Here is a 25,793-nt window from a genome sequence, read left to right as displayed (position 1 = left end):
GTTCAGAAAATTTATTTGGTTTAGCATTTGTGATGCACATCTGCCATATGAATGGCAGCAAAATGCTTTCATCACTGTCCTAAATTTCATATTAATGGGATGTCTAGCGTTTCAATACAGTCACTTCATTGTATTGGTTATCTGTTAACATCTTGGTAAATAAAACACCAGGGCAATTTGGGAATATTTATGCTTAACAGTACATTCCCCCAAATTCCTTCTTTCATTAGAAGCCGATTCTCTTTTTTTCTGTGTATATACATCTAACCCCCTTCCTGCTATCACATTTGGCATGAAGTTGCTAGGCAACTGAGGACTATGCTGTTTATGGCTGAAATTTTAATTAAGCATTGTACTCTTAAAATGGTGCAAATGTTCACACTAATCAACATGAATATTATTAGTCTCAGCATTGTTTGTCCAGAGCTGGGAATTTCCAAAGCAGGCCAAGAAAGTTGTGTGTTTGTACGTACATGTTCTATCTACAAAGAATACTCCTGAATCAAGGACATTAACATGTCCCTTTCATTGGAAAACTACAAAGCTACTTAGCCTTCATTTTGCTTGCAGGATAAAATAACAACCATTTTTTTTGTGGTGTAGCCAAATTAGCTTTAATTGCCTCTTTACGCCTATTCATGAATTATGGTAATAATAAAGGCAGATCCAGCTCTTTAGCCATAGAGTACCTTAAACTGGTCTTACATGTATTTATAATCCACTGAACTTCTTTTTCAGGCTAGCCCGGATCCTAGTTCGCCTGCCAGCACTTAGGCTGATGAGCTCTAGCATCACTGAGGAACTGTTTTTCACAGGTCTAATTGGAAATGTTCCCATTGACAGCATAATCCCCTACATTCTCAAAATGGAAACGGCAGAATATAATGGTCAAATAACTGGCACGTCTGCATAGAGGGAACATCGTAATTTGAGGGATTGAAGTAATTTTCACAAAACCTGTATAATTATGAAGTTAAGAGTCATGTTTCGATATGTGCAGATAATTCCAATTTGTTATCAGTTTCCTGACAGATTTCTCCTTGTCTTTTTTTGATGTTGACAAAATTTAAAGCAGCTATTAAAAGACCTATTATAGGACCTTTTCTGCCACAAGGAATATTTTGGATGCCTTTCATTTAAAAGGCCATAGATTACTGAACATACTTTTCACATGCTTTGTATTTAGAAACTATCAGTGGTTAAAAAGAGTTTTATAATATCAGAGTAGTAATAAAATTACTTTAAAAGTAAAATAAACCAGTATGTATATATTTAAAAATATCCTTGGAATGAATGTCTAGCAAATGCCAGGGTATAATACTAGCACTTTGTAATCACTTCTTGTCAGAGCAACAGCATCATCAACATCCTGTTTATGAGTATGGAAAATGAAAAAAATGCATATGTCCTTAGTCAAAATGCTAGTGATTTTTGTAAAGATGTAGAATGCTAAAGGAGACAATCATTTAATCTACAAAAAGTCACTTGCTGTTATGTTATGCATGAAATATCTGATTCTTAAATCAGATATCCACATTATATAAAACTATATCTGTTAAATTAGTGCAGTTGTAATACACGGTACAGTGCAGTCATAGTGACTATTACGTGCTACAGGAATTACCCACACTTAAAGAAAAAAAGTGTTTGTCACAATAATGATTAAATATGCAGGTTCCTTAAAGTGTTTTTCAGACAAACACAATCATGACAAATGCTATTCTAAGAAGCAGCCTTTTGACTTTGGGGAAAATCAGTCATTAACTGGAAGAGCAGTTATTTTCAAATAGAGCTGTGTGATGCTCTTTGAGTATGCTCTTTGTATGCTCCAAATTTACTCCTCTTCTCTGTACTTTGAACACCCTCATAATGTAGCCACAGGGTATAATTTAAGACCTGAAATGTGTAGAACCTCTGGTTGTCAGCAAGAGTTTATTTCAAAGCTCTCTCACTTAATTTCTCCCTCCCTCCCAAAGCACTCCCGGTTTTGCAGTGTTCTCAGCTTTCCTGTCACTCACTTTGAAGAAATCAAAATATAGCTAGGATTTACTCTCACTCATGTACAATTGCAGTTGATGACTGATGCACCATGGTAGTATAAAATGAACTACTTTTTAATTGTCTCAAGTGATGAGCCATCAACATGTTTGCTAGTAGTACTGGCCATTAGCTGCTAGCATAGGTTTCATTTTAGTATAATTTACTATTATGGCTGTTCAGCATTTTAAAATCAAAGATTTCTTTTTTAAGTCATAGCAATTAATACCTTCATCTGATCCTGGCACATTAGATGCATTAATTATTTTAATTATTTGTGTGTTCTTACTTTAGTAGATTTATGCGACAAAACTTATCTAATGGTAAGTTCAGCACTTTGGTTTTTCTTCTGTTATTGATATTTATTTAGAAACATCAACTAAGTTGGTGTTTGTGACTTCTCAGAGTCTGAATTGTAGCCAAAAGACCTTAAGCAGCTTTAGATGAGGCTTCTAAAGTAACAAAAAGAACTTGTATACTTCATGCTTGTTAGGAGGCTGATATTTGTAGCACTTACTGTGACACAAAAGACTATTTAATTTTAGTTTCTGGATGCATTAGTCTTCTATAGTTACTATTTTTAGCACATTCAGAATCTTCTTTTCTCAGAAGGGTATTACAGAGTCCAGTATCCATGCAGAGATTTGTAATACTTCACTTGTATTTGTCTCAGCTTTTGCTATAGCAAACAAAATAGTCATATTGTTCATGCGGTGGAAAGTCTGCTCTCTACATGTGAAGTCAGCTGGACTTCAGCTTTTAGTGCCAACCGTTTGATTGTAGTGTAACTGCTGTGGGATTGTGTCAGCACTTCTGCTGCACAGTCCTTACGTTAAGGGTATACAACTTAAAAATTAAAAGTGATTAATCGGAAACAGTAGCTACCTTGGAAAAAGTAGTGGCTGCTTTTGTTAAAATTTTAAATTTTACTGGATTATGTAATTGTTCTACAAGAAGAATGCATTGAAATATTTTGATTTTTTTAATTGCCAGAAGGATTACAGAACTTAATTTGCTTTCAGAATTTAATAAAAATTATTTAAGCAGATAAGAAAGCCTTTTAATGCTAAATGAAATAGTCCTTAGCACAAAAACTAGCCATAGGAATATTTGGTTTTAAATCTCAATACACACCAATTAGCTTTTTCTTGACAAACATCATTTCAACTTCCAATTTTTCAAGTAAAAGTGCCCCATTTTCTGTGTGAAAATTTGTTTGTAATTTTTATTACTTGTGAAAATAACAATTCAGGAAAGAAAGGCATTTTAGTTGTTTGGGAACAAAGCAATCACACGAAATGTAAAATGTGTGCCTTGCGTTACATATGTAAATCAAAACAATAAATATCATGCAGTTCTGTTTACAAATAAACTACACGCCCCACAAATGCAAGGCCACATAATTATATCCTTGCTCAAACCCTGCTAGTCACTTCCTCTGCAAATAGTTATTAAATAGCTTATTAGGGATAAAATATTAATTTTTGTAAACTAAGTAATAACCATGCAGTCCATAGTTGTGCATGCATTTAATAGATGAAATGAAGCAGTTCCATCCTCAAGATTTAGATATTACCACCTAAAAGCTACAAAGTCCCCCTCTCTCTACCATCATTAGCATGATTTGCTGGCTTGCAGAGGTCAGAACCAAGCTACTTAGTTCAAATGCCATTAACAAAAACTAATCTTTCTAGCTATACGCCATTTTGATTCCAAGACTAACATTTTGGATTGTAGAAATTTGAACTTATGTGTGTGCCTGGGCTGTTTCCTACCTAGGAAAAGGACTTAGGGCTTCCCCTCTGAACTTCACATGGTTCCCCTTGGCCCATTTCTCCCCATAACAATCCCTCTCAGTGGCAGTAGGATCCTGTGATGCACATAGTGCAGCTGCACAATCAAGCAAGCTTTGCACAGTCTCTGCAGAAAATAATATTGCAACATTGACATAGTTCTTGGAATTTCTGAGGTTTGTTCCATCCCTCCTGCAGTGACTGGAAGATGGTAACAGGCTAATCTTTGTAGCTTTACTGTTAAATTAGTTTTGGGTATTTTTCTCCTTTGAAAGTGCAAACTTTTCCTTATGAATACGGGACAGGAGAGTTTTTTAATATTGTAAAAATTATTGAAGAACTATTTCTTGAGTATTAAATATAGAAATAGCTGGTTTTCATAAAGGTGAAATTTAAATGCCAGACTTGTTTTCACAAGAACCTGGAGTCAAACTATCACAGTCACAAAGTGATTCTAGGAAAAGTTCCTCTCACTGAAGCTCTACTTAGTGCCAAAATTTATTCTCTTCAGAAGTTTTGAGGTTCTATTTCTGCTGCTCTTCAAATGAAAATATTTTAACTTGGCAGAAATACAGTAATAAATTATCTGATTAGATTTATCTGAACCTGAGCAAATGTGTATATTAGTCACAATTCAGTCAGACAAATGTTAGAATTCTGTGCTGACTGAGACTGGGGCATGATAATGAGGCAATGTAGGGAATGATAATGAGGCAGTAATGTCCACTGTGCTTCATTTGTTTTCCAACTCTTTTGCAAAGGAACTGGATTTCAGTCTTGTAGATAAAAAGCATTTGGGACTAGCTTTGTCATAATGATTTTAATTGCATTTTTGACAAATGTAGGAAGGTATACTCTTTTCTTCCTTTTATTTACTTACATTGGACTATAGAGTCAGAACTAATACCATGTACAAAAGTAATCTTTCTCAGCCTATTTACATTGCTTATAAATTGTCTGCAATGCTTTAGTGTCTGTGGAGTTACTCTGGCATAAAACTGGTAGAGGAGGAAAAGATCATCTCCAAGGAGAGATCCTTCTAAGAAGTCATACAAGGCTTTCTTCTAGCTGCCTTAAAATGGTAGATCATTAAGAAGGCTTAGTTTTCAGAGCACACTGTGGCAAGAAACTATAGTTGCTCTCCAGTGATTAGTTGGCGTCATTTGCCAAGTCTCCTTTCACCATCTTCTGAAGGCCATGGCCCCCAGACAGCCATGACGCCTCTGGTGTGGAGTTCTGGTTCCAGGTCTGTGTGCAGAAGCCAGCAGCTCTGCATTGCCATTACAGTTCCCTTTGGCAAAGGGACATTCTGAGGCTGCCACAGAGAAACCAAGTCAGGGCTGAAGCTCCCAGGTGAAATCAGTTTCCTGACTCTTTGTTTCTCCTTTGGCAGACTGTAAAACACTTGTGCGGTTTTTTTATTGTTCTGTATAGTGCACAGAACTCACAGATTCCTGAATTATTTCATTCAGGATACTGCAGGTGTCAGTAGATTTTCCTGCCTATTAAAGTTCAGACAGTAGTTAGGATTCTTTCTTGATTACCTGCTGTTTGATTAGTAAAAGACAATTTAAAAAAAAATAACACCAAATAGCATGACTAGCAAAGGGTTTCAGGAATACAGTTTAACCAGGAAGACAAAACTGGAAATGAATGGGCTGAGGGTACTGCTCAAGCAGTGACAAAGCAGCTTCCTGTGCTAACAGCACCAGTCAGAGCCCTGTTTGAATCAGGAGAAGTGAGCAGTAGAACTGATAGGTCAGTCGGACACACAGGTGTACCAGCACACATCTACTGGATGATACTCTCCTGTAAAGAACAAAAATGTTGATTTTCTATTTGAGATCTCTCTCTTCCTCCCCTGTTACTCTTAATAGTGCAAAACCAGGGGGTTTTTATCACCTACTCTTGTCAATAAGAGAAAAAGCATAAATGCCAGAAAACACAGGCAGATTCCTACCAGTTCCCAGCGTTTGCCACACTGGCCATACAGCAACAGAAGAGCTTTTGCGGTAGTTGGCTTTGGTGACAAGCTTTGGCCAGCTGACAACAGCACACAACAGTGTGCATCCTAACACCTCCAAACATCCAGGAGGGATCAGCGAAGTGAGAGCCATGGTCACACTAGAGAGGAAAGTGAGGGGCAGAGGAAGGACAAATTGCCAGCATCTACTTGAATGACAGGAAATTAGTTTAGAAACAGCATTATATGAAAAATTACCAAGAGGGGATGGCAAAGGAGAGAGAATGAAAGCATTTAGTTTTTGCACCTTTTATTCTAAAGTTGCTGAGTCATTTTAACAGTAAATACTCCTGAATTAAGTTCAGGCTTATTGTTTGATGCCATTAGCCCTTCTTGTCAGATAATGCTACAACCCTACTACAGCTGCAATCAGTCTTATCAACATATGGGAAATCATTTGTGAAAAAAAAAATTAGAACATTATATATACTGGGGTTACAAGTTAAAGTAAAATTCTTTGTAAAGTTTAGATGCTCTAAGTTTAAGCATCTGATAGATGTTTTTTATTGTGAAGTCATGCTAAGTTCATCACAGATGATACTGTTGTAATGTTGCATTAATGCCCACAATCTGTTCAGTCCTCTGAGTTACATGAATGCTTTGAAAATGGCTTATTATTGTTAAATTCCTGCCTCTCTTTTTAAGGGGTTTGATAGAGTTGTACATGTCTATTTTGTGCCTCCCACCATTGTGCATTTCTGCATGTTCAGTTCTAGAACTCACTCGAGCAGCTGATGCATATGTACATAGCTGTATGTATGTGTGTATGAATGTATATGTTTATACCTCTCTGTCTAAATATATTCTGTACAGTGTATAGGAAATGTGTAGTGTATGTATATATGTACAGATATGGAGCCATTATTCATCTATTCTATGTGCTGAAATTTTTTATTCATTTGCTAATCCAGAGCTTCCTAATTTGGTGAATCCTCACAAATTTCAGAGCTTTGCACCTTTTTTCTAAACCAGTCTGAATTCACTATTTGCTGTTCAGAACTGACAAATATATTCCATTAATTTTCTGGCTTTTACATTATTCTCTTTACCTTTTCTCATTTGACCTATAGAGGTCTGCCAGTCAACAGTAAATTGAGCATATAATGCCATTTTAAAATGATGAATAAATAAACAAATATAGTCATAGAAAATGCTTCCCTGCTCATTATATACTCATTCTCTTCCAGCCCTCCTGGGATACTTTTGTAAAGTTGTATTGTTTGTGAAGCGTGGTAAGAGACTGATTTTTTGGCTTTAAGTCTTCATCTGTGACTAATTAAAAGTAAACCAAGTTGCCATTTATCACTGAACTGCAGCACACAGAACAGGAGGTAATGGATGCTGTTTAAGAAATCAGTAGTCATATTGTCATAGTGATCCCATGAAACCAAGCTGTGAGTTACACTGTGTGCTCTGATCAGTGAAACAGCAGCTCTGGTACAATGGTAATTAAATAGTAGGGACATTGCAGTTTATTTCTTAGCAAGCATCAAGACATCTTCAGGATTTTCACAATGCATTTCAAGTGTATATTCACTTTCCAAAGTTTTTATTTTTATTTTCCAGCCTAAACTGAACACAGCTAGTTTCTTAATTTAGTTGTCAGACTAATGGCCCTTTCCACATTCTGTCCTGGGGCCATCTGTGCAGCTCCTGCACTGCCTGTGACAGACCCACTGTTCATGTGGGACCTGGACACACAGTTGGGAAATGAGATGTGGAGTAAGACAATTTCTTATTCATAATAAGGACTCAAACATTCACATTATCAAAGCTTGTTCTTCTTCTGTTTTGATGAAGCTAAAAAGGAAGCCTTCCATAAAGTAAATCTGTTAACTGTGGGTTTTTAAAAAAGGTTTTTCACAGACCATGCAGGGCAGTAGTTCAGCAAGTCTTGTTTCTGTCATTAAAAAAGTGAAATAGAATTTTCTGGGCATTTACTTCCACCTTTTGTGATTGCTATGGCAAAGACTTGTGTATGTTTAATCCAATAAGAAGACACTAATCAAAATAACATGAACTTTGTGCATGCTTAAAGTAAACCACAAGTCTGAGGAAATTTTGCTATGGAAAATGCTGAGAATGTTCTCTTTCTTGGTGTATTGGTTAGTAAGCATTTGTAAGCTTTTATTTCAAATATAGGAACAAACCTGTAGCATTTCAAAACCTTATTTTTGTGATTTTCAGCAGGAAAAATATGTAAATTAATGTCAGGAATTTCTGTGACAGATGTTCCTTCATTGGTGTCTGGACAATTGGTGATGTTTGAATGCTTGCTTTCCTCTTTAAAGGTGAACAGAAACCTGAAAGTCTGTTAAAGTCACTGTACTGCAGGAACAGTTTTAAAGTTTAGGAAGCCAATCAGGGCATAAATGCAAGATTGAATCTGTTTAAAAACTCAACTGTGAATTCAGGAGAAAAAAAAAAGGCAAAGTTGAGTAAAACCAAATGTGTTATATCCACATTTGAACTGTTTGTATTCTGAAGGACAAAATGTGCTCAAATTTAATGGCAATAAAGGCTCTGCAATAATACAACACAGGTCCATTTTATGGTATTTTCATGATTGTGGGTTAAAGTAGGACTGAGTACATTTAAAATAAAAAAGCACAGTCTTTAAGAAGAAAACATTTTACTTACAGACTGTATATGTTAAATTTTCCATATGTGGAATCAAGATCAAAAGTTGGACTATTTTTAATAATTAATCTGTACTCTGAAATACACTGGAAGCCAGTGTTCATAGTTTCCTAACTGAAAACTGCACAGCTGTATCTGTACTGGCATAGAAGGGAGTGCTGAGCTCCTAAAAAACAGCAAATTTTTATAAAAGGAAGCATTTACTTTCAGTTCCTTGGGATATTTTCTGGAAATCTCTATTCCTTATAATTTAGAAAACTATTGTTTATTTTAAAAACTGCAGAAGTTTTTAATTTCTCACGGCTTCTTTTGTGAAATCAGTATTGTTGTGTGTGATGGCATTTAAAAATAACAGCATGTTCTTTTTTAAAACTAAATTTTATATCCAAGCAATGTCTTCAGTCACAAAGAGGAATTTGCATTGTTGTGTTTGTATATAGAGTATTGCAGTGCATGATTTAGCTTATGCATTTTATTAAATGCTGTTGTGATATTATATTGTTGCAGTTAATACTAGTAGCTAAATGAGGTTTCTACCATTAAAGTAAATTACAAATATAATTGCATTCTTGAGTTTTATTTTGAAGTTCATTTAAGTTTCTCTTGAACAGGAGCTGTCTAAACCAAATAAATAATTTACTATCTTTTAGGGAGAAACAGCATTTTACCTTCACTGCAGTGATTATCTTAAGAAAGATTTAACCGGGACTGGTATAGAAAAGAAATCCCATTAACTTACTGACTCCAAGGACCTTCTCTAGGAGGAGAGAGGGCTTTTCCTAAGGTTTTAATTCATCGTGAACAGAAAAGCTTTGAGTAGCCCCAAAGCTGTCGCTGCGCGGGGCCCCCCGCGCCCCTCACGGCCCCCGCGGCCCTCGCGCCCCTCACGGCCCTCACGGCCCCCGCGGCCCTCGCGCCCCTCACGGCCCTCACGGCCCCCGCGCCCCTCGCGCCCCTCGCGCCGCCGGACGCGGACACAGCGCGCGCCCTCCGCGGGCACTGCCGGGGACGGGGTGGGCGGGGCGGAGGAGCCTCCGCCAGGGGGCGCACGGGAGCGTTGCCTCCCCTTCCGGCCGCCGCCGCGATGCCGATGAAGGGCCGCTTTCCGGTGCGCAGGACCTTGCAGTACCTCAGCCAGGGCGACGTCGTGTTTAAGAGCTCGGTGAAGGTGATGACCGTGAACTACAACACGGCGGGAGAACTGAGCGAAGGCGCAAGGTGAGTGCGGGGCGCGGCGGGAGCGCGGGCTGCCTCTGCAAAGACACCGGAGCTTGCGCGGGCCGCGCCCTCCACAGCGACAACGGGCCAGCCCTTGCGTGCTTTTTCTCTTTCCTTGCAGAAAGTTCGTATTTTTCAACATCCCGCAGATCCAGTACAAGAACCCGTGGGTGCAGATCATGCTGTTTAGGAACATGACTCCCTCGCCGTTCCTCCGCTTCTACCTGGGTAGGTGGCGCCAGCCGCGGCCACCGCAGGAGCGGCAGAGCAGTGGCTGGGTCGCGCCGGCAGCATGGTCAGCGCCGCGCCTGTGCCGTTCTCACTCGGCCCTGCCTCGCCTGCTGCGGGGAAAGCTGCTTGAGCGGCAGAGCTTTAGCCGTTAGCAGCTCTCCTAGACTCACCCTCATGGAGATTCTGCTTTTCCACTTAAAATATTGTATTACACATTAACCGCAGGAGGGAAGTAGATCCTTCATTCCTGTGTGTTTAAAGCCTCTCTAAATTGCATGCAGGAGGAAGTGGTATCATTTGATACACTATTCTGAATTTTTCTTGACAGACAGTGGAGAACAAGTTCTGGTTGACGTGGAAGATAAAACCAACAAAGAGATAACAGAGCACGTTAAAAAAATCCTGGGGAAAAGCAAGTAAGTAGCATGCAGTAAGCTAATATATCATCTAGCATACATATTACAAACTTTTGTGGAATACAGAAGGAAATACTACTTTTCCAGGATAAAATTGACACAAGCAAGGTAAAGTCCACAAGGTAGGAACTGTAAATCCATCTTTCTGATAACTTGGGTCCAGGGAAGGGAGAGGAAATATTGCAAGTCAGACTTCTGACAGTAACAATCATCTCTTTTCTAGAGAAACGCTTGAAAAAGAAGAAAGCGAAAGGAAAAAACTATCACATCCAGCAACCTTCGGGCCCAAGAAGTATCATCTGCGAGAATGCATGTGTGAGATTGAAGGCCAAGTTCCCTGCCCTGCTTTTGTACCATTGCCCAAAGAGATGAGGGGAAGATACAAAGCTGCTATGAAAAATGAGGCATGAGCCTGACATTTCAAGATCTCAAGTCATGCAGCTGTTTTTCGTCAGGGCTGGACAATGAAGGTGCTTCAGTGAGAGACAAGAGCCAGCAGTTCCTGGGAACAGGAGCAAGCAAGTTCATTCAGTACAGACAACTCTGCCTCATAAGCCTTCTTACATCTAAAACTAGAATTATTAAGTGAAAAATGAATAAAAGTTAAAACTGGCACAAAGTAAAGCTGTGGTTCTACCAAGTACTGGAAGTCACCACTGGAAAACAAAATTAATAGTCTTATTTCTTATTCATGCCTGCAGGTAGGCAATTATAGCAAAACCAAGATCATGTTTTCTTTGGGATAGAGAGGCTAGACTAAAAAGTTAAATCTTAGAAATAGCACAGAATTCCATAATTTGTAGAAAATGGTGCAAAAGTCCATATTGTACCAACTGAAGACAGCCAAATGATAATATAACTCCAGTCTCAATTGAATTTTCCTAATTTATGTAGTTACAAATCAGAAACAGTTCAGAGTCTCATTTCCAGCAGGATACAACTTTTGTAGTTGATACTGCAGCTCTGAGAAGCACTGATCAAGTCAGGAATATCAGCAGGAAAGGAGAATGGGCAAATTGGTGTACAAAAGGCAAGTTTTACAATTATCAAAAAAACTCTTTCCAAATCATCACAGTTTCTGCCTCACCAAACAGTTACACCATCCCTGTAATATGTATAAACATGATAGATTGTACTCTGCTGTACAGACCTTTATGTCAGGCTTATATGTACAAGTCACTGTACCACTGCATTGCAGCATTTCTGAATTCACAGTTGAATACAAAATTTCACACTGATGCAAGCATCCTGTAAAAATTGTCAAGGACAAACACAACACAAAATAAACACGTTGTTTTATTGAATCTCTTTTTACAAAGTTTTCGTATGGAGTAGTGCATGCAGTTGTAACAAAAGTCGATGCTAATTAGTTATTGAGCTTTATGCTTAAGACATCTTCATTCCCTTGTGCCTTGCAAGCCTCCCAGCAGCCCCTATACCAGCAAAGGTCTTCACGTTAAAGATGATTTTCATATTAGCTGTCTAGTCTATCACAGTTAACACTGACAAAGATCATGAGGTATCCATGAGCTTGTAAAAATAATGTATTACATATACAATAAGAATACTTCAATTATTAGTGTATTAGCCAGAAAATATAAACAAGGCAAGATAGTTGCAACCAGGATAAAACCACTTTTTAATGAGAAAGCTGAAGCCACTGAAACAGTTTTTTATGTTGATATCTAAAAAAGCATTAGGTTACAGTGCAGGATGCAATTCTCCTGACTAGCAACCAAGCCCGTCCTAAATAAGTGCCTTATGCTATCTCTTAGATAAATCCAGGGATTCTCTTTAGCTATCAACAATTTTTGCTGCCTTCATGAATCTGGTGCTAAGCACCTATGTTCTGTCAAGACCTTTAAGAATCCTGTGTTCTTGGTGCAAAGTAAAACTTGGGGACTAAATCAGCTCTAATAAAACATCAGTATAAGAACTTCATGGTCTTAAGGCAACCTCTTCTACACACCTTTCAAACCGAGAATTAGGCTACACCAGACAGACTATCAGGTATCCTTGACTAGCTGGTCTGAGTTACTTCAACCCCTTGCTAGTTGTATTAAGTGAGGATACAGGTGGTTTGGTCTTTTTAAACAACAGTTCCACAAGTCCCTACCTCCACCTGCTCACAGCTAGGAACCAGAGTTCCTGCTCTTCAGGTAACAGAGCTACTTGTCTCTAAAATCTTAAGCAGTGTTGTAGTTACAGCTATGCCAATATCAGAGATGTAATTAAAAGATATGTCCCATTCCACAGAACTTCACACTTCTGAGTAAGCCCACTATTGTTAGTGCTATGCAGTGCGATTTGCCTGATTTTCCTCTGTTTCAGTTCTAAATAAACCCTTTAAGATTAACTCACCACCACAACTCTTGCACACAGTGATTCCTGCTGATGGGGCTGTGCCTCTCAAAAATAAAGCAGTTAGATTCCATCTTTCTCAAAAACCCTGCATTTGCCCAGCTGTAGGCCCTCCTGCATCACAGGTACTGGTTGTCACCAGGTCATCCCCCAGGATCACAAGAGGTCTTCAATCTGAAGTTCCTTATTTAAAATAGGTATGCCTGATTCTCATAAAAACTGAGGGGAATCTAACATGAGAGAATTGCCATTTGGCACTATTGCAGCCAGACTCTGTCTCCCAGCTTTCACAAAATTCCAGTGGCATCTCAGCTTTCCATTATAAAGAAAATTTTTTGTTGCTTAGGTGCTACAAAATATTCCGGTCTCACAAATACAACAAACATCATTCTGTCCCCCAGAGGATTTAAAGGAATGTGTAGATTCCATAATGTAATTAGCAATTGGAGGTTTACCCTTTGTATTACAGATAGAAGTGGTGCTGGCCTGATGCTCCTTTCCCTGGAAATGAGCAAATGCTTGCTCCCTCATGAGTAGGTCTGAAGCCAGCAAGATGATATGACACCATTGTTTTCGCTCAGAGCAAACGGGAAACCAGAAGTGATAAAAAGAAGCATCCAAATTTTACTTGGGAATCTTTACACAGATACTAAGAAGTTACTCATAGTAAGATCAGTTAGAAAGTTTTTCTCAGTCTTAAGATCCCTTTTATGTATTTATTAGCATTGCATAAACTTGGTCTGCGAGTCTGTACATTCAGCACCCCAGAGCATCACAGTAGCTCTGTAACAACACATTGCCAGAACACCATTAGCAGTTCAACTACCCTGGGTCAGGAGAAGATGAAGAAGTTTTAGAAAAGTTTTCATCTCTTTTTAGTCAAAGCCACACTTGAAAGGCCAACACAACAGCAGAAAGCAGGAAAGAGGGCAAACCAATATTCCAACCACTTCCACATCATAGTTCCCTATTAGCACTTAACCCCTGGACCAAAATAAGCATTCAGTAAGACCAGTTAGCATTAAAAAGTGCTGTAAAAAGTTATTTTAAAATTTCTTACTCTAAGCTTTTGAGACCAGCAGCATTCCTCAGTAATTCTTTCTTCAAGACTGTGTAGTAGTGGCTATGTCTAAATGAAAGTGCTTTAAAGTCAGGATTCTCCCAATTCCCTCTTGTGATCTGTACTCCTGTCTGTAAGTATCTGCTTTACCTTCCCATATTTAACAGCAGACTGAATTATTACACAGCCCTATTGCTGCTTCAGCAGTTAGATTTCTCCTTCTGCTTTGCTAATGTGTGTTTCAGTTCCTTTAAGTTCTCTGTCAGTACCTCCACCTCATCCAGTCGTCCACTATGTTTGGCATCAAATATATAAGCTTTAATATTATCTATCTGTTGGAGAAGCAGCTCTTCCTCTATAGCCTCCTCTCCAGAGATCTCACTGCCATCCTCCACTTCAAAGGGATTGATAGCGGATCCCTCTTCAAATGGATTCCCTGAATTCCAACTGCCCCCAGGCTTTTCAAATGGATTTTGATCCTCTTCAAAGGGGTTTGAAGTACTGCCAGGTGCTCCATTACTTTGTTCATCCTCCTCCTCACTTTCAAAAGGATTATATTCTTTTTTATCACTTTGCTGAGCTGTGTTAGAGAAAGAAGCCACTGGAGAGGTGTCTTTGGCAAATGGATTAGCGGGATCTTCTACTTGAGGGGTATCTGCTTCATCCTCAAAGGGGTTTAGACAGGCTGGCTGATCACGGTCTTTGTCACACTGTGGGACATTCTGGGGTTTGAGTGTGAAGGTCGAGTGGTCTTTCGCTGGCAGCTGCTCAACAGCAGGAGTTTCAAAACTCATGTCCCCTTTGGTCCAAGTAACATCCAAATGCTGTTTGACTTCTCTGAAGTCTAAGGAGCGTGTCCTTGAATGCTGAGACATGAATTTATGGTGCTCTCTTTCCCACTCTTTTTCACGAAGGACCTGAAGCTCCTCCCTCTGTATCTCCTCCTCTTCTGCCTGTTTTTTAGAAAGCTCAATAGCTTTCAGAGTTTGCTGTTGATCATATTCATCCTGAAGCTGCATCAGGTTCTCTTGCAACGTATGGACCTCATCTATCCTATTAGCTGCCTTTGCTTGCTTAATAAAGGATGTGATATTGTCAATCTGCTGAAGAAGTGGGTCTGCTCTCTCGCTCTCTCTTGAAATGCTAGATGTGGGTAACCAGCCTTCAGATTTTTTGACTGTTCCTTTTTTTATGTGAGTTCCATCACCATTAACTGCAGATGCAGATACAGAGATAAACTCCTTCTGCTTTTCCTCTTGTTTTCCCTGTGTTTCAAGAGCAACCTAAACCGAAAAACATGTAGTAATAAAACACTGCAAGCTTGAAAAATTTCATTCTAAGTATCCATAGGTACAAGTTAGCTGATCTTAAGGCATTGTTGGCTGATGCTTAAAGGGATCAGCTGCCATTTTGGTTACTTTGCAGAAGATTCCTACTTATATACCATTCCTTACATGTTTCCCTTGAGCTTGTGATGATACTGATGAAAAATCCATGACATCTGCCTCTACAAACCTGAGGGAAAGTAGGAGCAACAATTCTCTTTGTGGAGGAAAAAAAAAGCTAATGCATCTGTGCAAAGAGCGGTCTAGATTGATCTGAACATCATTCATATCACATAGAACGTCAGTGTTTAAGGTCACTGATACCACTGGCTTTTGGAGTGGGATTATTCTTATTTCTCAACTTATACTTCAAGATGAAGTTGGCTTTAGTTTATAATTAAAGATATCCTTCCTCCTAAAGGGAAAAAAGCCTCTCTCCCTGCAGAGGCATCCTTATTCTAGTATGTCCTTTCCCACCAACAAAAGAAGTTTCCAAATTCTACTTATGTGAGTGAATTCCTGAACACAATTTTGAAGTCAGTGTAAACTAGCACACTCACTTCAGGGCTTGCTCTGCACACACTGCACCAGAACCAGCCCATGCAGCCAACTGCCTGCTGGTTCCTGGAAGTGTCCACCTTTGTGCCCACCTACTTCTGTTCCGGGCAGAACAAAGCAGCAGCTTGGAAAATCCCTTGAAAAGGGGATGGGACGATATGGATGAAAAAATAACAAACTGAAATCCAGTGTTGAAGGCAGCTACTCATATCCCCACACAGCTCCCAGGCTTATATCTATGAGAAAGCCTGATACAAGACATAACAGATCCCAACCTGTCTTACCATATGAAGTCTTCTCTTCTTCAGTTCCTCATACTGATCCTTAGTTGGCAGGGACATTAGGCCAAGCAGTTTTTCCTGGCAAAAATTGAAATATTTACAATATTGCTTGCAGGTATTCAGCCCATTTTTCAAGTCCTTGAGAAGAGAGATACTACCAGCAGAAACCCCACCAACACATCAAAGATGCTTCTACGCTGCCGTCCCTGCTGCAGGTCTCCACACACCTCTGCTGCCACAGCTGCACTGCTGTGTGGGCTCAAACCTCAGCAAGAGGAAGAGCGAAAGCTCACACTCCTCCTGGGTTCCCCATGCGCAACGCTGCTCTGAGTGAAAGATCTGTGTTCAAGACAGCTTATTTAAGGCTATCATAAGTCATTAGGGGAACTACAGAAAATGCAGAAAACATACAGAACTAAGGCCCCTGTAGAAATAGTTTCAAACCACAAGGATGCCTGGCAAAGAAGAGAACACAATCTAAAATGTACATTCATCTCACTGCATATGCTCTATTTACCTGAACAAAAAGTGTAGCTGAGTATCTTATCATTCGCTGAAGTTGTAATATTTTAGGATGAGGTTGAGGATCTTCGTGCAAGCCTAGACTCAAAATCTTCTTACTGAATCAAAGAAAACATACAGCCTTGTAAGATCAAAAACAAAATCAGGACAAATGCCACAAAAGCAGAGAGACAATATCGGATCAAAAACTTCTGATGTTCTTTTAGATAAACAGTTTTGGATATTACAATTTGCAAGACTTTCCACTCCCAGCCTTAGAAAAACAAAGAAACCCCAAACAAACAATTCCTTTCCCCTCAATGGTGCTGCTACTTGTTTCCTCTATGCTTATTCCTAGTGCAGAGGAATGCATGAATTTTAAGGCTGGAGAAGAAAGCAGAAATTGGTAGTGTACAGGAACAGCATCTACCTTTTCAAATGCTCTTTACAACTGAGCAGACATACTGATCATCCACATAATCAGTTAAGTCATAACAGAGATACACACGTGCTGGGGGGAAAAGGGAGAGAGACAATCTTTTACCTTAACGCATCTATAAATTCATACATTTTTTGAAGCTCCACCCTCAAGTCATTTGCATGATCAAGGCTGTAGGCTGACTCCCCAGCACTAAAGAATAAACAGAACTTTACTGTAAGTCATGCATCCAGTTAAAAACATGTACAACACAAATAGTTATCCAAGATGACCAAGATTCAACAATGGTAAGAACTGCTAACACTACAGGGCTGAATAATTTTTTTTCAAGCTCATGTTTAAAATAAACCTTTTTTTTTTTGTGACAAAAGTGGAATATTATAATAATTTTGTGAACATGAACACTTCATAGAAGACTGTATTTATACATTTCATAACTGTATTTATGATTAAACACAATTATTTAATCATATATATAAAATTATTATTACTTATATATTATTACTTACAACTATAGGAGAAACTGTATTCTAACACAAAAATGCCACTCTACAAGTAATATAATATCTAAAATATATGTATGCTTAGCAAATGTATCTATCGAGTTCTTTTGAGACAACTCAGTGGGAAAAATCTCTAAGTAACTAACTACATCATTAAAGCAATAGTTACCTCCACTAGCATTTGTCAGAAAGCAAAATACTATGCTGGACAGGGTGTAGTATTTAAAATGCCTGTTAATGACTGTCCACATGGGGATACAATTATTACAGGCACTTTACGAGAGTCTCCACTTTATTGATAAAACAAACTAGGACTTAGTGGGGAAAACTCTTCACGAGTTTTCAGCTTCCCTGCCCTTTTGTACCACAAAAATAAATTATAAGAATCAGTTTCTCAAAAGCAACTTCACTATCCACAGGATTCTGATTTCCAGGACACACTACTAGTCAGAAATCCTTAATTTCACCCAGAACAAGCCTGTTGTTTTCTGACATTTACTTCCATTATCCAAGACATCGTTATTTTTACTTTTCTCCAGCTGCCAAGCCACATAACCGAATCTTTCATGAACTCAAGACAAAAAGCAGTAAGATCTTAGCAGGTTTTTTACCTTCTGTACTTCTTCCTATTGCGAGGAGTGTTTATACAAACACTTTTGTTACTAATTTTTCTACAACCCTTAGATCTAAAGGACAGGTATAGCAGTATTTATTAACTTCAACTTTTCAAAAGGAAATGCTTCCTAGTCAAAGACCAGTGCGTGTATTTCTCTCACTATACAAGACAAAAGTATAACCTGGCAACCTCTTGCAGACAGCTGGAGAGACTTAAGTTATCCCAGTTACAGAAGACTACTGCAAGAAATTACGCACAAAACTGAAATACAAGATTGTTGCTTACCCACTGCAGCACAGGGTACCCAGCTAGACTCAGAACAACTGCCAGGTGAAAGTGATGTACACAGAACAGAAGCATTCTAATGATCTGCTACTGCTAGCACTCCTTGGAAGCCAGAGCATCCCAGCTGAGAACAGCAACCGCTTACTGCAGCTGTTTTGAAGAGGCTCATTTACACAATAACTGTAGCCCTGTACTTCCCTTTTTTGCAAAGCTGATGTGTCAAAGTATGACAATAGTGCCTCACTGGGAAGTGGCTTTAAAAAAAATTAACAAATCGAACAACATACTTCTCTGTATGTTACCATTAATAATTAATTCAGTACTACTTTGTTTGAAGAGCATACAGAAGACAACATATAACGCACTGATTTTTCTTTAAATTTACACACTCTTGCAGCCTTAGTACACCACTTCCTTACTACTACTCACACTTGGAGGAAAAATACATGTATTCATAACATAGCCAGCAATGGGACTTACTTTAGCGATTCTGCCATCCTTATGTATTCTGGTGCCTTCTGGTCCACCTTCTCCATGCAGAGTCGGAGTTTCTTGTTATAATATTAAAACAAAACATATAAAAAAAGAACTGACATTAAAACACTAATGCAAGAACATGTTGACATACATCTTTTCATGCTGCTTGTGCAGATTTGAAGTTAACCATGATGAAAGGCACTTTAACTGTTCAGGATGACAAGACTCTCCAGTTATCTCCAGAACACATATGGCATTGTCAGGAACAGAGAAAGACTCACTGTACCCCTACAAAGTGGACTTTGAATCTTGAAGCTGTTTCAATGGCTGACTTGGACAGCCATTGAAACAGCTTCTAGCCTTGCATCTCTTCACCAACAAAAACTCACAGGGGAGCTTGTGGACTCCACTGAAAAGGTATCTGGTGATCATCATTACCTGCTGCGAATCATTTGAATGTAATGTTTATAGAGATGGTTCAAAAAATGCATTTGCCATCAGTGTAAGGACTGATGGCAACAATGGTGACATCAAGTGCTATGGTTCCAGTGCAGCCCACCTATCAAATGAACAGCCTATCACTCACTGGTTTAAACAAGTTCACAATTTTAAGAGAGAGGCATGTCGGAACTACTAGTTCCAGATGATGAGAATGAAGATGTATTTTAAAAATACATATGAAGTTAATAAATACTATAAATACTATATTGCAACTGATTCCAACATTTCAGATATGTCTTTGCTACATGGCATAAACACCCAACGGTCTTTTTCTAACACAAGTCAGTATTAAGTCATAGAGTTTAGACATGAGGTAACAAGCCAAAAGTCAAGTACTGACCACTGCAGACATATATGCTGTAGCACAGAGCTTGACTTACCTCATAGAGTTTCACAATCTCTGGTGTGTATTCTTTCTCATCAATCTGTTGCTCTCTTTTCAACAGGGTGTCTTTGCAGTGCTGACAACAACGGATTCGTTCATCATCCTTTTCATCCACAACAGAGCTCACACTGCTTATGCTGCTAATGCTGCCACGGCGGGAGCCATGGACACTGCTGGGTGAGGAGTTTGGGCTTGTGTGAGAACCCAAGGCCTCTCTGCTAGCACTAGTGAGTTTGCCTGAAAGTTATACACAGGTAATTTTACAGTAACTGGAGAAGCCAACACATTTTACCAACACAAACAAATTGTCCTTTAACAGAAACTTTACATTCAGGTGGTACTAAAATCTAGGTTGAAAGAGTCTGCTGAAAAACATGCAAGGATTGCATGACAACCACGACTGCAAGTCAGCAAATCTTGCTGTATTTAAAACTAGCTAGAGAGCAGACTGCTGAGCATCACCTACATTGCTTATGACTAGAAGCATTCTCATGTTTGAGCCTGCACAGTCACAAAACAAGGTGTAGAACAGGTATGATAATGGCTTCCAGGCATTGTGCTTACACACTCTGAAAGGCACAGTTCATGTCATTTATCTCCACAGAACATACAGTCTCCTCTCCAGTGCACCAGATGAGAAAAATAAAAGTTGACAGTGGTTCTTAAAGACCTACACATGAATTTCCCTAAGTTATTGTCCCAAGGTCTAACATTTGGACAACACAGACAAAACTGGAAATATCCACAATATTAAATTTCAGGAATCTTGGCAGTTCCTAAAGCTAACAGTTCTATAGTTATAGTACTCAGTAGGAGTTACTACTTTTTTACTACTTAGTATTTATTTATTTACTATTACGACTATTACTTCTAGTAAATTTTTCAGTGTTATGCAACACTTCCAAATCCGAAGAAGAACAGAGAAAAAGAATGGAGAAATAATTCCTTGTGTTCTGCTTCACAGACAAGAGTCTGCATGAAACTGAACAGAAGTTTTTTGCAGAGCCAGACTATTAGCAGCATATTTTTTATAATGGCAAAAAGCCAGGATGCACCCAAAGTGAGCTAAGAAAACGAAGAATTAACTCTATAGTACTTACTTGCCAAAGGAAGACTGACAAATTCCATGCACTTCTTGCACATAATAGACCCACAAAGGCGGCAGTGGTGACGTCGGTTTCGGATACTGAACTTACTGCCACAGTCTGGGCAAAAAGGAACATCCTGATCACTGACCCAAGGCACAACAGACTTCTCTATAGCTGTGAGCAGGAATACACACCACATAAGTGTTCAATTGATTCCTCAGCTGGTTAAACTATAGAGGCAAATAGTCTCAGGTAAGCTCACACTAACCTCTTATTTTAGCTGACTCAGTGTTTGCTCGGTCAAATGATGTAAGCTGGTTGAAAATAAACAATATATTCAAGAAAATTATACTTTTGCAAGGAAAAAACCCAACACAACTCAGCCCAACAAGAAAAAGAAACCTTTTTTTTAAGAGAGAGGAGTTTCAGCTGGTTTTACATCAGGTTTATGCAACTTTCAATTTTTTTTTCTAATTCTATATTCATACCAGTGCTAAACAATGACTTATCAAACCTGTACAAATCAGCACATTTTGGACATAATCCTTATTGCATCCAACATAACTGCATCTGAGCCAAAATGCAGGTGTACCACTGGCAGATTTTGAAGAATGAGAAGCTGGAAGAATCATGACAAAAATATTAGGGAGCAATTTAGTGAAGTAAAACATGGAGAAAATAAAACAGGAGAACAAATGGCTCTTGAAGCATGTGGAAGTAGCATCTTCAGCTTGAAAATGGCGCATAGAACCAGAAATAATACCCATGGCGCAGAGTCAAATCATGCACAGTTCTCAAGGTATTGTGTAAAGAGAGTCGTAGTTTAGTATCTTTTATAAAATGTATTCCTAGATAAGTGGACACTCCTCATACTGAAATATCTTTTTTTTTTAAACTAGGAAACATTTAGAAGGCTGGAATATTAAAAGGCACCAAATTTACCTTTTCTAACCTGATTATTAACTTATTGACTTCAACTACATAGTGATCAATCCTGGCTGCTCGGTGTTTCTTGAATTCAGAAAGATGGCTTCTCATAGCACCTGCAGGGATAACAGAAAGTTGTCCTGGTCACCCAAGTACTCTGTATGGATTTAAATGCCACTTGAAAGACATATGTCTCTTTTTTTCACTCTTCTCACGTTCAAATTCAATTTTAAAGACACATTGGAATCCTAAATTTTCACAGTGTTGTTGTAAATAAAACATGCTGGTTAAAGACTAATATTCAGGCTAGCAATAAACAGTGGTTTACTTCTACTACAGAAAACAAGCAGCACTATGTTAAAGAGAAAATCTGCAACAATTTTTTTCTCCATCTTCATTACATTTACAGTTACTTTTGGTAAGCGGTTACCTACTAGTAGTGTTCTCAAAACCAACTCCCTTTAGTTTCCTGGCTACATGTTGAGCAAAGGGAAGAGGCAAGCCCAAGGATTACTGGAGGTCTATGCAACAGCAATTTTGTTTCAGATTTCTGATCATCTCTACACCTTTAGGGGCCTGAATCAAATCCTTGACAACAGTTTAGATTTGCAGAAAACTGATCACCAAGTATTGAAAAGAACTATAGAGCATCTCAAAGACATGTACAATTCATAGTCAATAACGTTGGACTCCTTTTCCAAGTAAGGTGGGTGAGGTATTAAAAATCAAACTTATAGACAAAAAACTAAAGACTCCAAACTAACCACCCAACCAAGAAAATCTTTCTTCCAGCTGGCAGAACCCAAAATCAGATGTTTCTTTTTGCCTCAACCTGTGTAAATGTAAGAATCTCACTTCCTCATGCTAATGAGGTAACCAAAAATCTCCAAAGATGCATTCATAGTAGTGAAAGAGTCCCTCTGGGTAACTGATTCAAGCCATCACTTTGGAGACACAATCCCTTTCACTGGTCCATCAAATCACATGCCAAAATCTCTATGGTTCATCTTCTCAACACTCATCAGAAAGCAGTTCTCACTTCCCTTATGTCCATAAACCTTCTCCTAAATTTATTATTAGCTAATATTTACACTATGTTTGCTGCTCAAATAGTTACAAAGTCAAAAGTAAAGAAATATACAGAACTCAGACCCTGCAGACCAAAGGACTCGGTCCTAGTCTGGCAGCACCATAGTGGAAACTTTCCCTTCCCAGGATCCACAAAAGATGGTGCTGCTTCCTTCTCCAAAAACAACCATGGTATTTCAGTTATAGTACAGGCAACTGCCAGTAGCAGTATTTATAATTACAGGCTTAGTCAGCTTATCCTTGAAATTCTACAAATGTAGATTTATATTCAGAGGAGTGAAGTTTGTTTGTTGTTTGGTTTTATAATTTGGTCTTTTTAAAGCAAGCCCCCTTTTAATAAGAGGTGATTGCCACCACAAATCCAAGGGAAAAAAGTTTAAATAAATAGATGGATAATCCTTTTGTCAAACATGCAAACTAACAGCTACTTTAAGTGTAGCCCAAAAGCCAGAGATTTTATATACTTATAACTTAGCTTTTAATTAGTGGATTATCTGTTTTGTAAAGTCACAAGATGAAGCTAGTTGCACAGAGGCAAACACAGGTTAAGCAGATCTCAGCAGGACAGCAACAATGACATGACTAACAGCTCTCTGAAGGGTAGTTTGGGTACTGATTCTATACATGTCTTTTCTTCTCCCCATTAACCATGTTTTCCCCACACTCCACCCAATGCAGATAGGCTGCTCAGTCAGTGTGCAAACCATAACCTCCTGCTAGCGAATCCAGACACAATTCCAAGCCACTTCAGCAATACTGTGGCACTTTCCCAATTCAGTTAAAAACTTAGCCCCACTGTGTACTGCTTTCTAGCTCTCCTACCTACTTCCTGGGGCTCCCACATGTATGGATCTACTCCACCATAGCTGAATGACTCATATCGCTCCTGAGATCCAGAATCAGTTCTGTCATCATCTTCTTGTTTCAGCAATTTCTTCTTTGCTCTTTTGGCCTTCTGGACTAGATCTGAAAAAAATAAACCCAAGTTATCTAACATATCAGGTAGTCACCAAATATTTGTCATGTGAAGCCAGTATAGAATATTCCTCTTCTTTTAGCAGAAATATTTTTCCTGGATAAATTTATCCTCAAAACATTCTTAGAACAAAAATGCAGTTCAGAGCACCACAGATGACACAGAATGCTCTCTGTTGTCTGTCCTAAAGCAGAATGAGGTCTTAAGGACAAGAGAGAAGATTAAAACATTCCATTGTCAGACTTCACTGTAAAACAGCAACACGTCTTAAACTATGGGACCTGTCTCACTACATGGGGCATCATATAGTTTTATCTTAATTCTCATAATTCCCTATTATTTTTTTCAGATTCAAGGATGTTCAACATTTTCCTTGTCTTATTGCACAAGCTACCAATTTCAGTGTGCTTGTACACATTAAGACTTTTTCAAATACTAAACAGCCCACTGTTAGGGTTAGGGTTTCACCAAGAAAATTGGTTAATACTTCAGAAGTCTATCTCAAGAGGAAAAAAAAAAAAATCAAGACTGCCAGGCCTCTACTTTGAGCATACTAAAACCAGAGTTTGCAGGAACCACAGAGAATTATTGCTAGATTTTAAACATTCTTCTCTCAATATAAAATGACATTGTGTACACAAGGGAGGGAAAAAAGGGAAATATCTTAGTAAAATAAAATTCAAAAGATTTTCCAAATACTACTGAAGGGCAGAAATCCATAACAGATATGGAACACTCCCAGCATCTCCTGCCAGCTCCACCACCCACATGCTTCTCCATGTTTTCCCAATAACAACAGTTCCTAACTTCACACTTTAACTGCAACCACAGTTTTATCTACTGTCAAAAAAATAAATTAATTAACTGGAACCTGGCAAGTACCAGAGAGTCTCTGTATTCTCCACAGTCTTCAAGTAATTCTTGGGTATTCACTGGGTTAGTATAATTTAGAGCTTTCAGATAAAAACAAGCAAAAAACCCAAAAAGGTCAATAGTAAAAATCGTGCATAAAACCAGACATTTGAAGAGCAATGTCCTTTAGCCCGTACTTTAGAATAAATTTATGGAAAGTATCGGGAGAAAGTGAATACTATGTTTGGCCCAAGGAGATTTACGGAAGAATGGAACTACATACCTCGCCTGTAAGCCCCTTCAATTAATATTTTATTATTGTCAGACATTTGGGAGCACGCGAAATACGAGCAGGGATTTCCCACGAACGCGTTTAACGCGGCCGCCCTTACTTCGGAGCTGCGCCCTGACGTCCCGGTCTTCGCCCGGGTGCTGCTCCTCGTAGTGCGCCTGGAGCTGCCGGAACGCCTGGAGATCCTTCAGGCACAGCGGGCACAGGAAGCCCTCGCGCACTTCGGTCGGGTCCCCGAAGGCCGCCGGGCAGCCCGACGCCATAGCGGCCGCGCGTGCTGCCCTCACCGGCTGCCGGGATGCGGGGGCCGCATCGTCATTAGGCACTGCCTGAAACGAACCAGGCCAGGGCCGTGCGACCGGGGACGCAAGACGGGGACGGGAAGGGCCCGCAGTGGGCGCGAGCCCCGCCGGGGGTGCCCCGCCGGGGGTGCCCCGTCCGGTCCCTCCCGGTCACTTCCGCGGCCCCGCGCAGGCCCCGCCCGGGGCAGGAGAAAGGCCGCGCAGACAAATGGGCGGGGCTTGAGGCGCACCGCCCGCCGGGGGAGAGGCCGCTGAGGGCTGCTCCGCCCGCCTGAAGGTCCGTGGCCCAGCGACAGCCCAGGGACGGCCCAGGAAAAGCCCAGGGCAGGGCCCGCCTCACCTCAGCGCCCGCGCGGTCGGTGAGTGTCTCCAAAGCAAGACGGCAGAGGCCCGTCCCGGCTGCCGGGAGCGGCAGAGCGCGGCTGAGGGCGGGGCGAGCGCTGAGCCATCGATGAGAGGAAAAGGCGGGGACAAGGAGGGCTTGTCCGACACGGCGGGGACACTGCCGAGCGCAGAGCTATCGATGGGAGTCGGGAGCGGACGCGGGGGCTGCCAGCGGGAGCGCTGTCTCTTCTGAGGCCAGGACCGCTGGCTGTACCCAGCCGCCTTGCAGTAGG

At 39.8% G+C, this 25,793-nt stretch overlaps 3 protein-coding genes across 10 annotated transcripts in view; 2 read left to right on the top strand and 1 right to left on the bottom strand.

The window, feature by feature from the left end:
• The window catches only part of NR2C2 (nuclear receptor subfamily 2 group C member 2), a 39,069-nt gene extending 30,015 nt beyond the window's left edge, over positions 1-9,054 (top strand). For 7 of the 8 annotated variants that reach the window (XM_059856916.1, XM_059856915.1, XM_059856910.1 and 4 more), the window contains one exon: positions 739-9,054. In XM_059856916.1, the coding sequence (XP_059712899.1) occupies positions 739-913 (175 nt within the window). In that variant the 3' untranslated portion in view covers positions 914-9,054. The remainder of the gene's footprint in view (positions 1-738) is intronic. The other variant, XM_059856918.1, reaches the window with a different exon arrangement.
• A 485-nt stretch (positions 9,055-9,539) lies between these two features.
• Positions 9,540-10,982, top strand: MRPS25 (mitochondrial ribosomal protein S25). Its single transcript, XM_059856920.1, has 4 exons — positions 9,540-9,711; positions 9,833-9,939; positions 10,271-10,358; positions 10,582-10,982. Exons 1-4 carry the CDS (start codon positions 9,578-9,580, stop codon positions 10,766-10,768), a joined length of 516 nt encoding a protein of 171 aa, XP_059712903.1. The 5' UTR covers positions 9,540-9,577; the 3' UTR covers positions 10,769-10,982.
• Positions 10,983-11,636: 654 nt separating this feature from the next.
• Positions 11,637-25,624, bottom strand: RBSN (rabenosyn, RAB effector). Its single transcript, XM_059856909.1, has 12 exons — positions 25,517-25,624; positions 24,975-25,203; positions 23,577-23,720; positions 21,681-21,781; positions 21,007-21,052; positions 20,751-20,912; positions 19,646-19,887; positions 18,768-18,838; positions 16,989-17,075; positions 16,461-16,563; positions 15,947-16,021; positions 11,637-15,062 (listed from the first exon to the last, which is right to left on the bottom strand). The coding sequence occupies exons 2-12, from the start codon at positions 25,135-25,137 to the stop codon at positions 13,980-13,982; spliced, it is 2,277 nt and encodes a 758-aa protein (XP_059712892.1). The 5' UTR covers positions 25,138-25,203; positions 25,517-25,624; the 3' UTR covers positions 11,637-13,979.
• Between the last annotated feature and the right edge of the window lie 169 nt (positions 25,625-25,793).

This window comes from Haemorhous mexicanus, chromosome 11 (assembly GCF_027477595.1).
Source record: "Haemorhous mexicanus isolate bHaeMex1 chromosome 11, bHaeMex1.pri, whole genome shotgun sequence".
In the NCBI taxonomy this organism is placed as follows: domain Eukaryota; kingdom Metazoa; phylum Chordata; class Aves; order Passeriformes; family Fringillidae; genus Haemorhous; species Haemorhous mexicanus.
The sequence above is the reverse complement of the archived record's forward strand: the minus strand, read 5'-3'. Positions and strand labels throughout refer to the sequence as shown.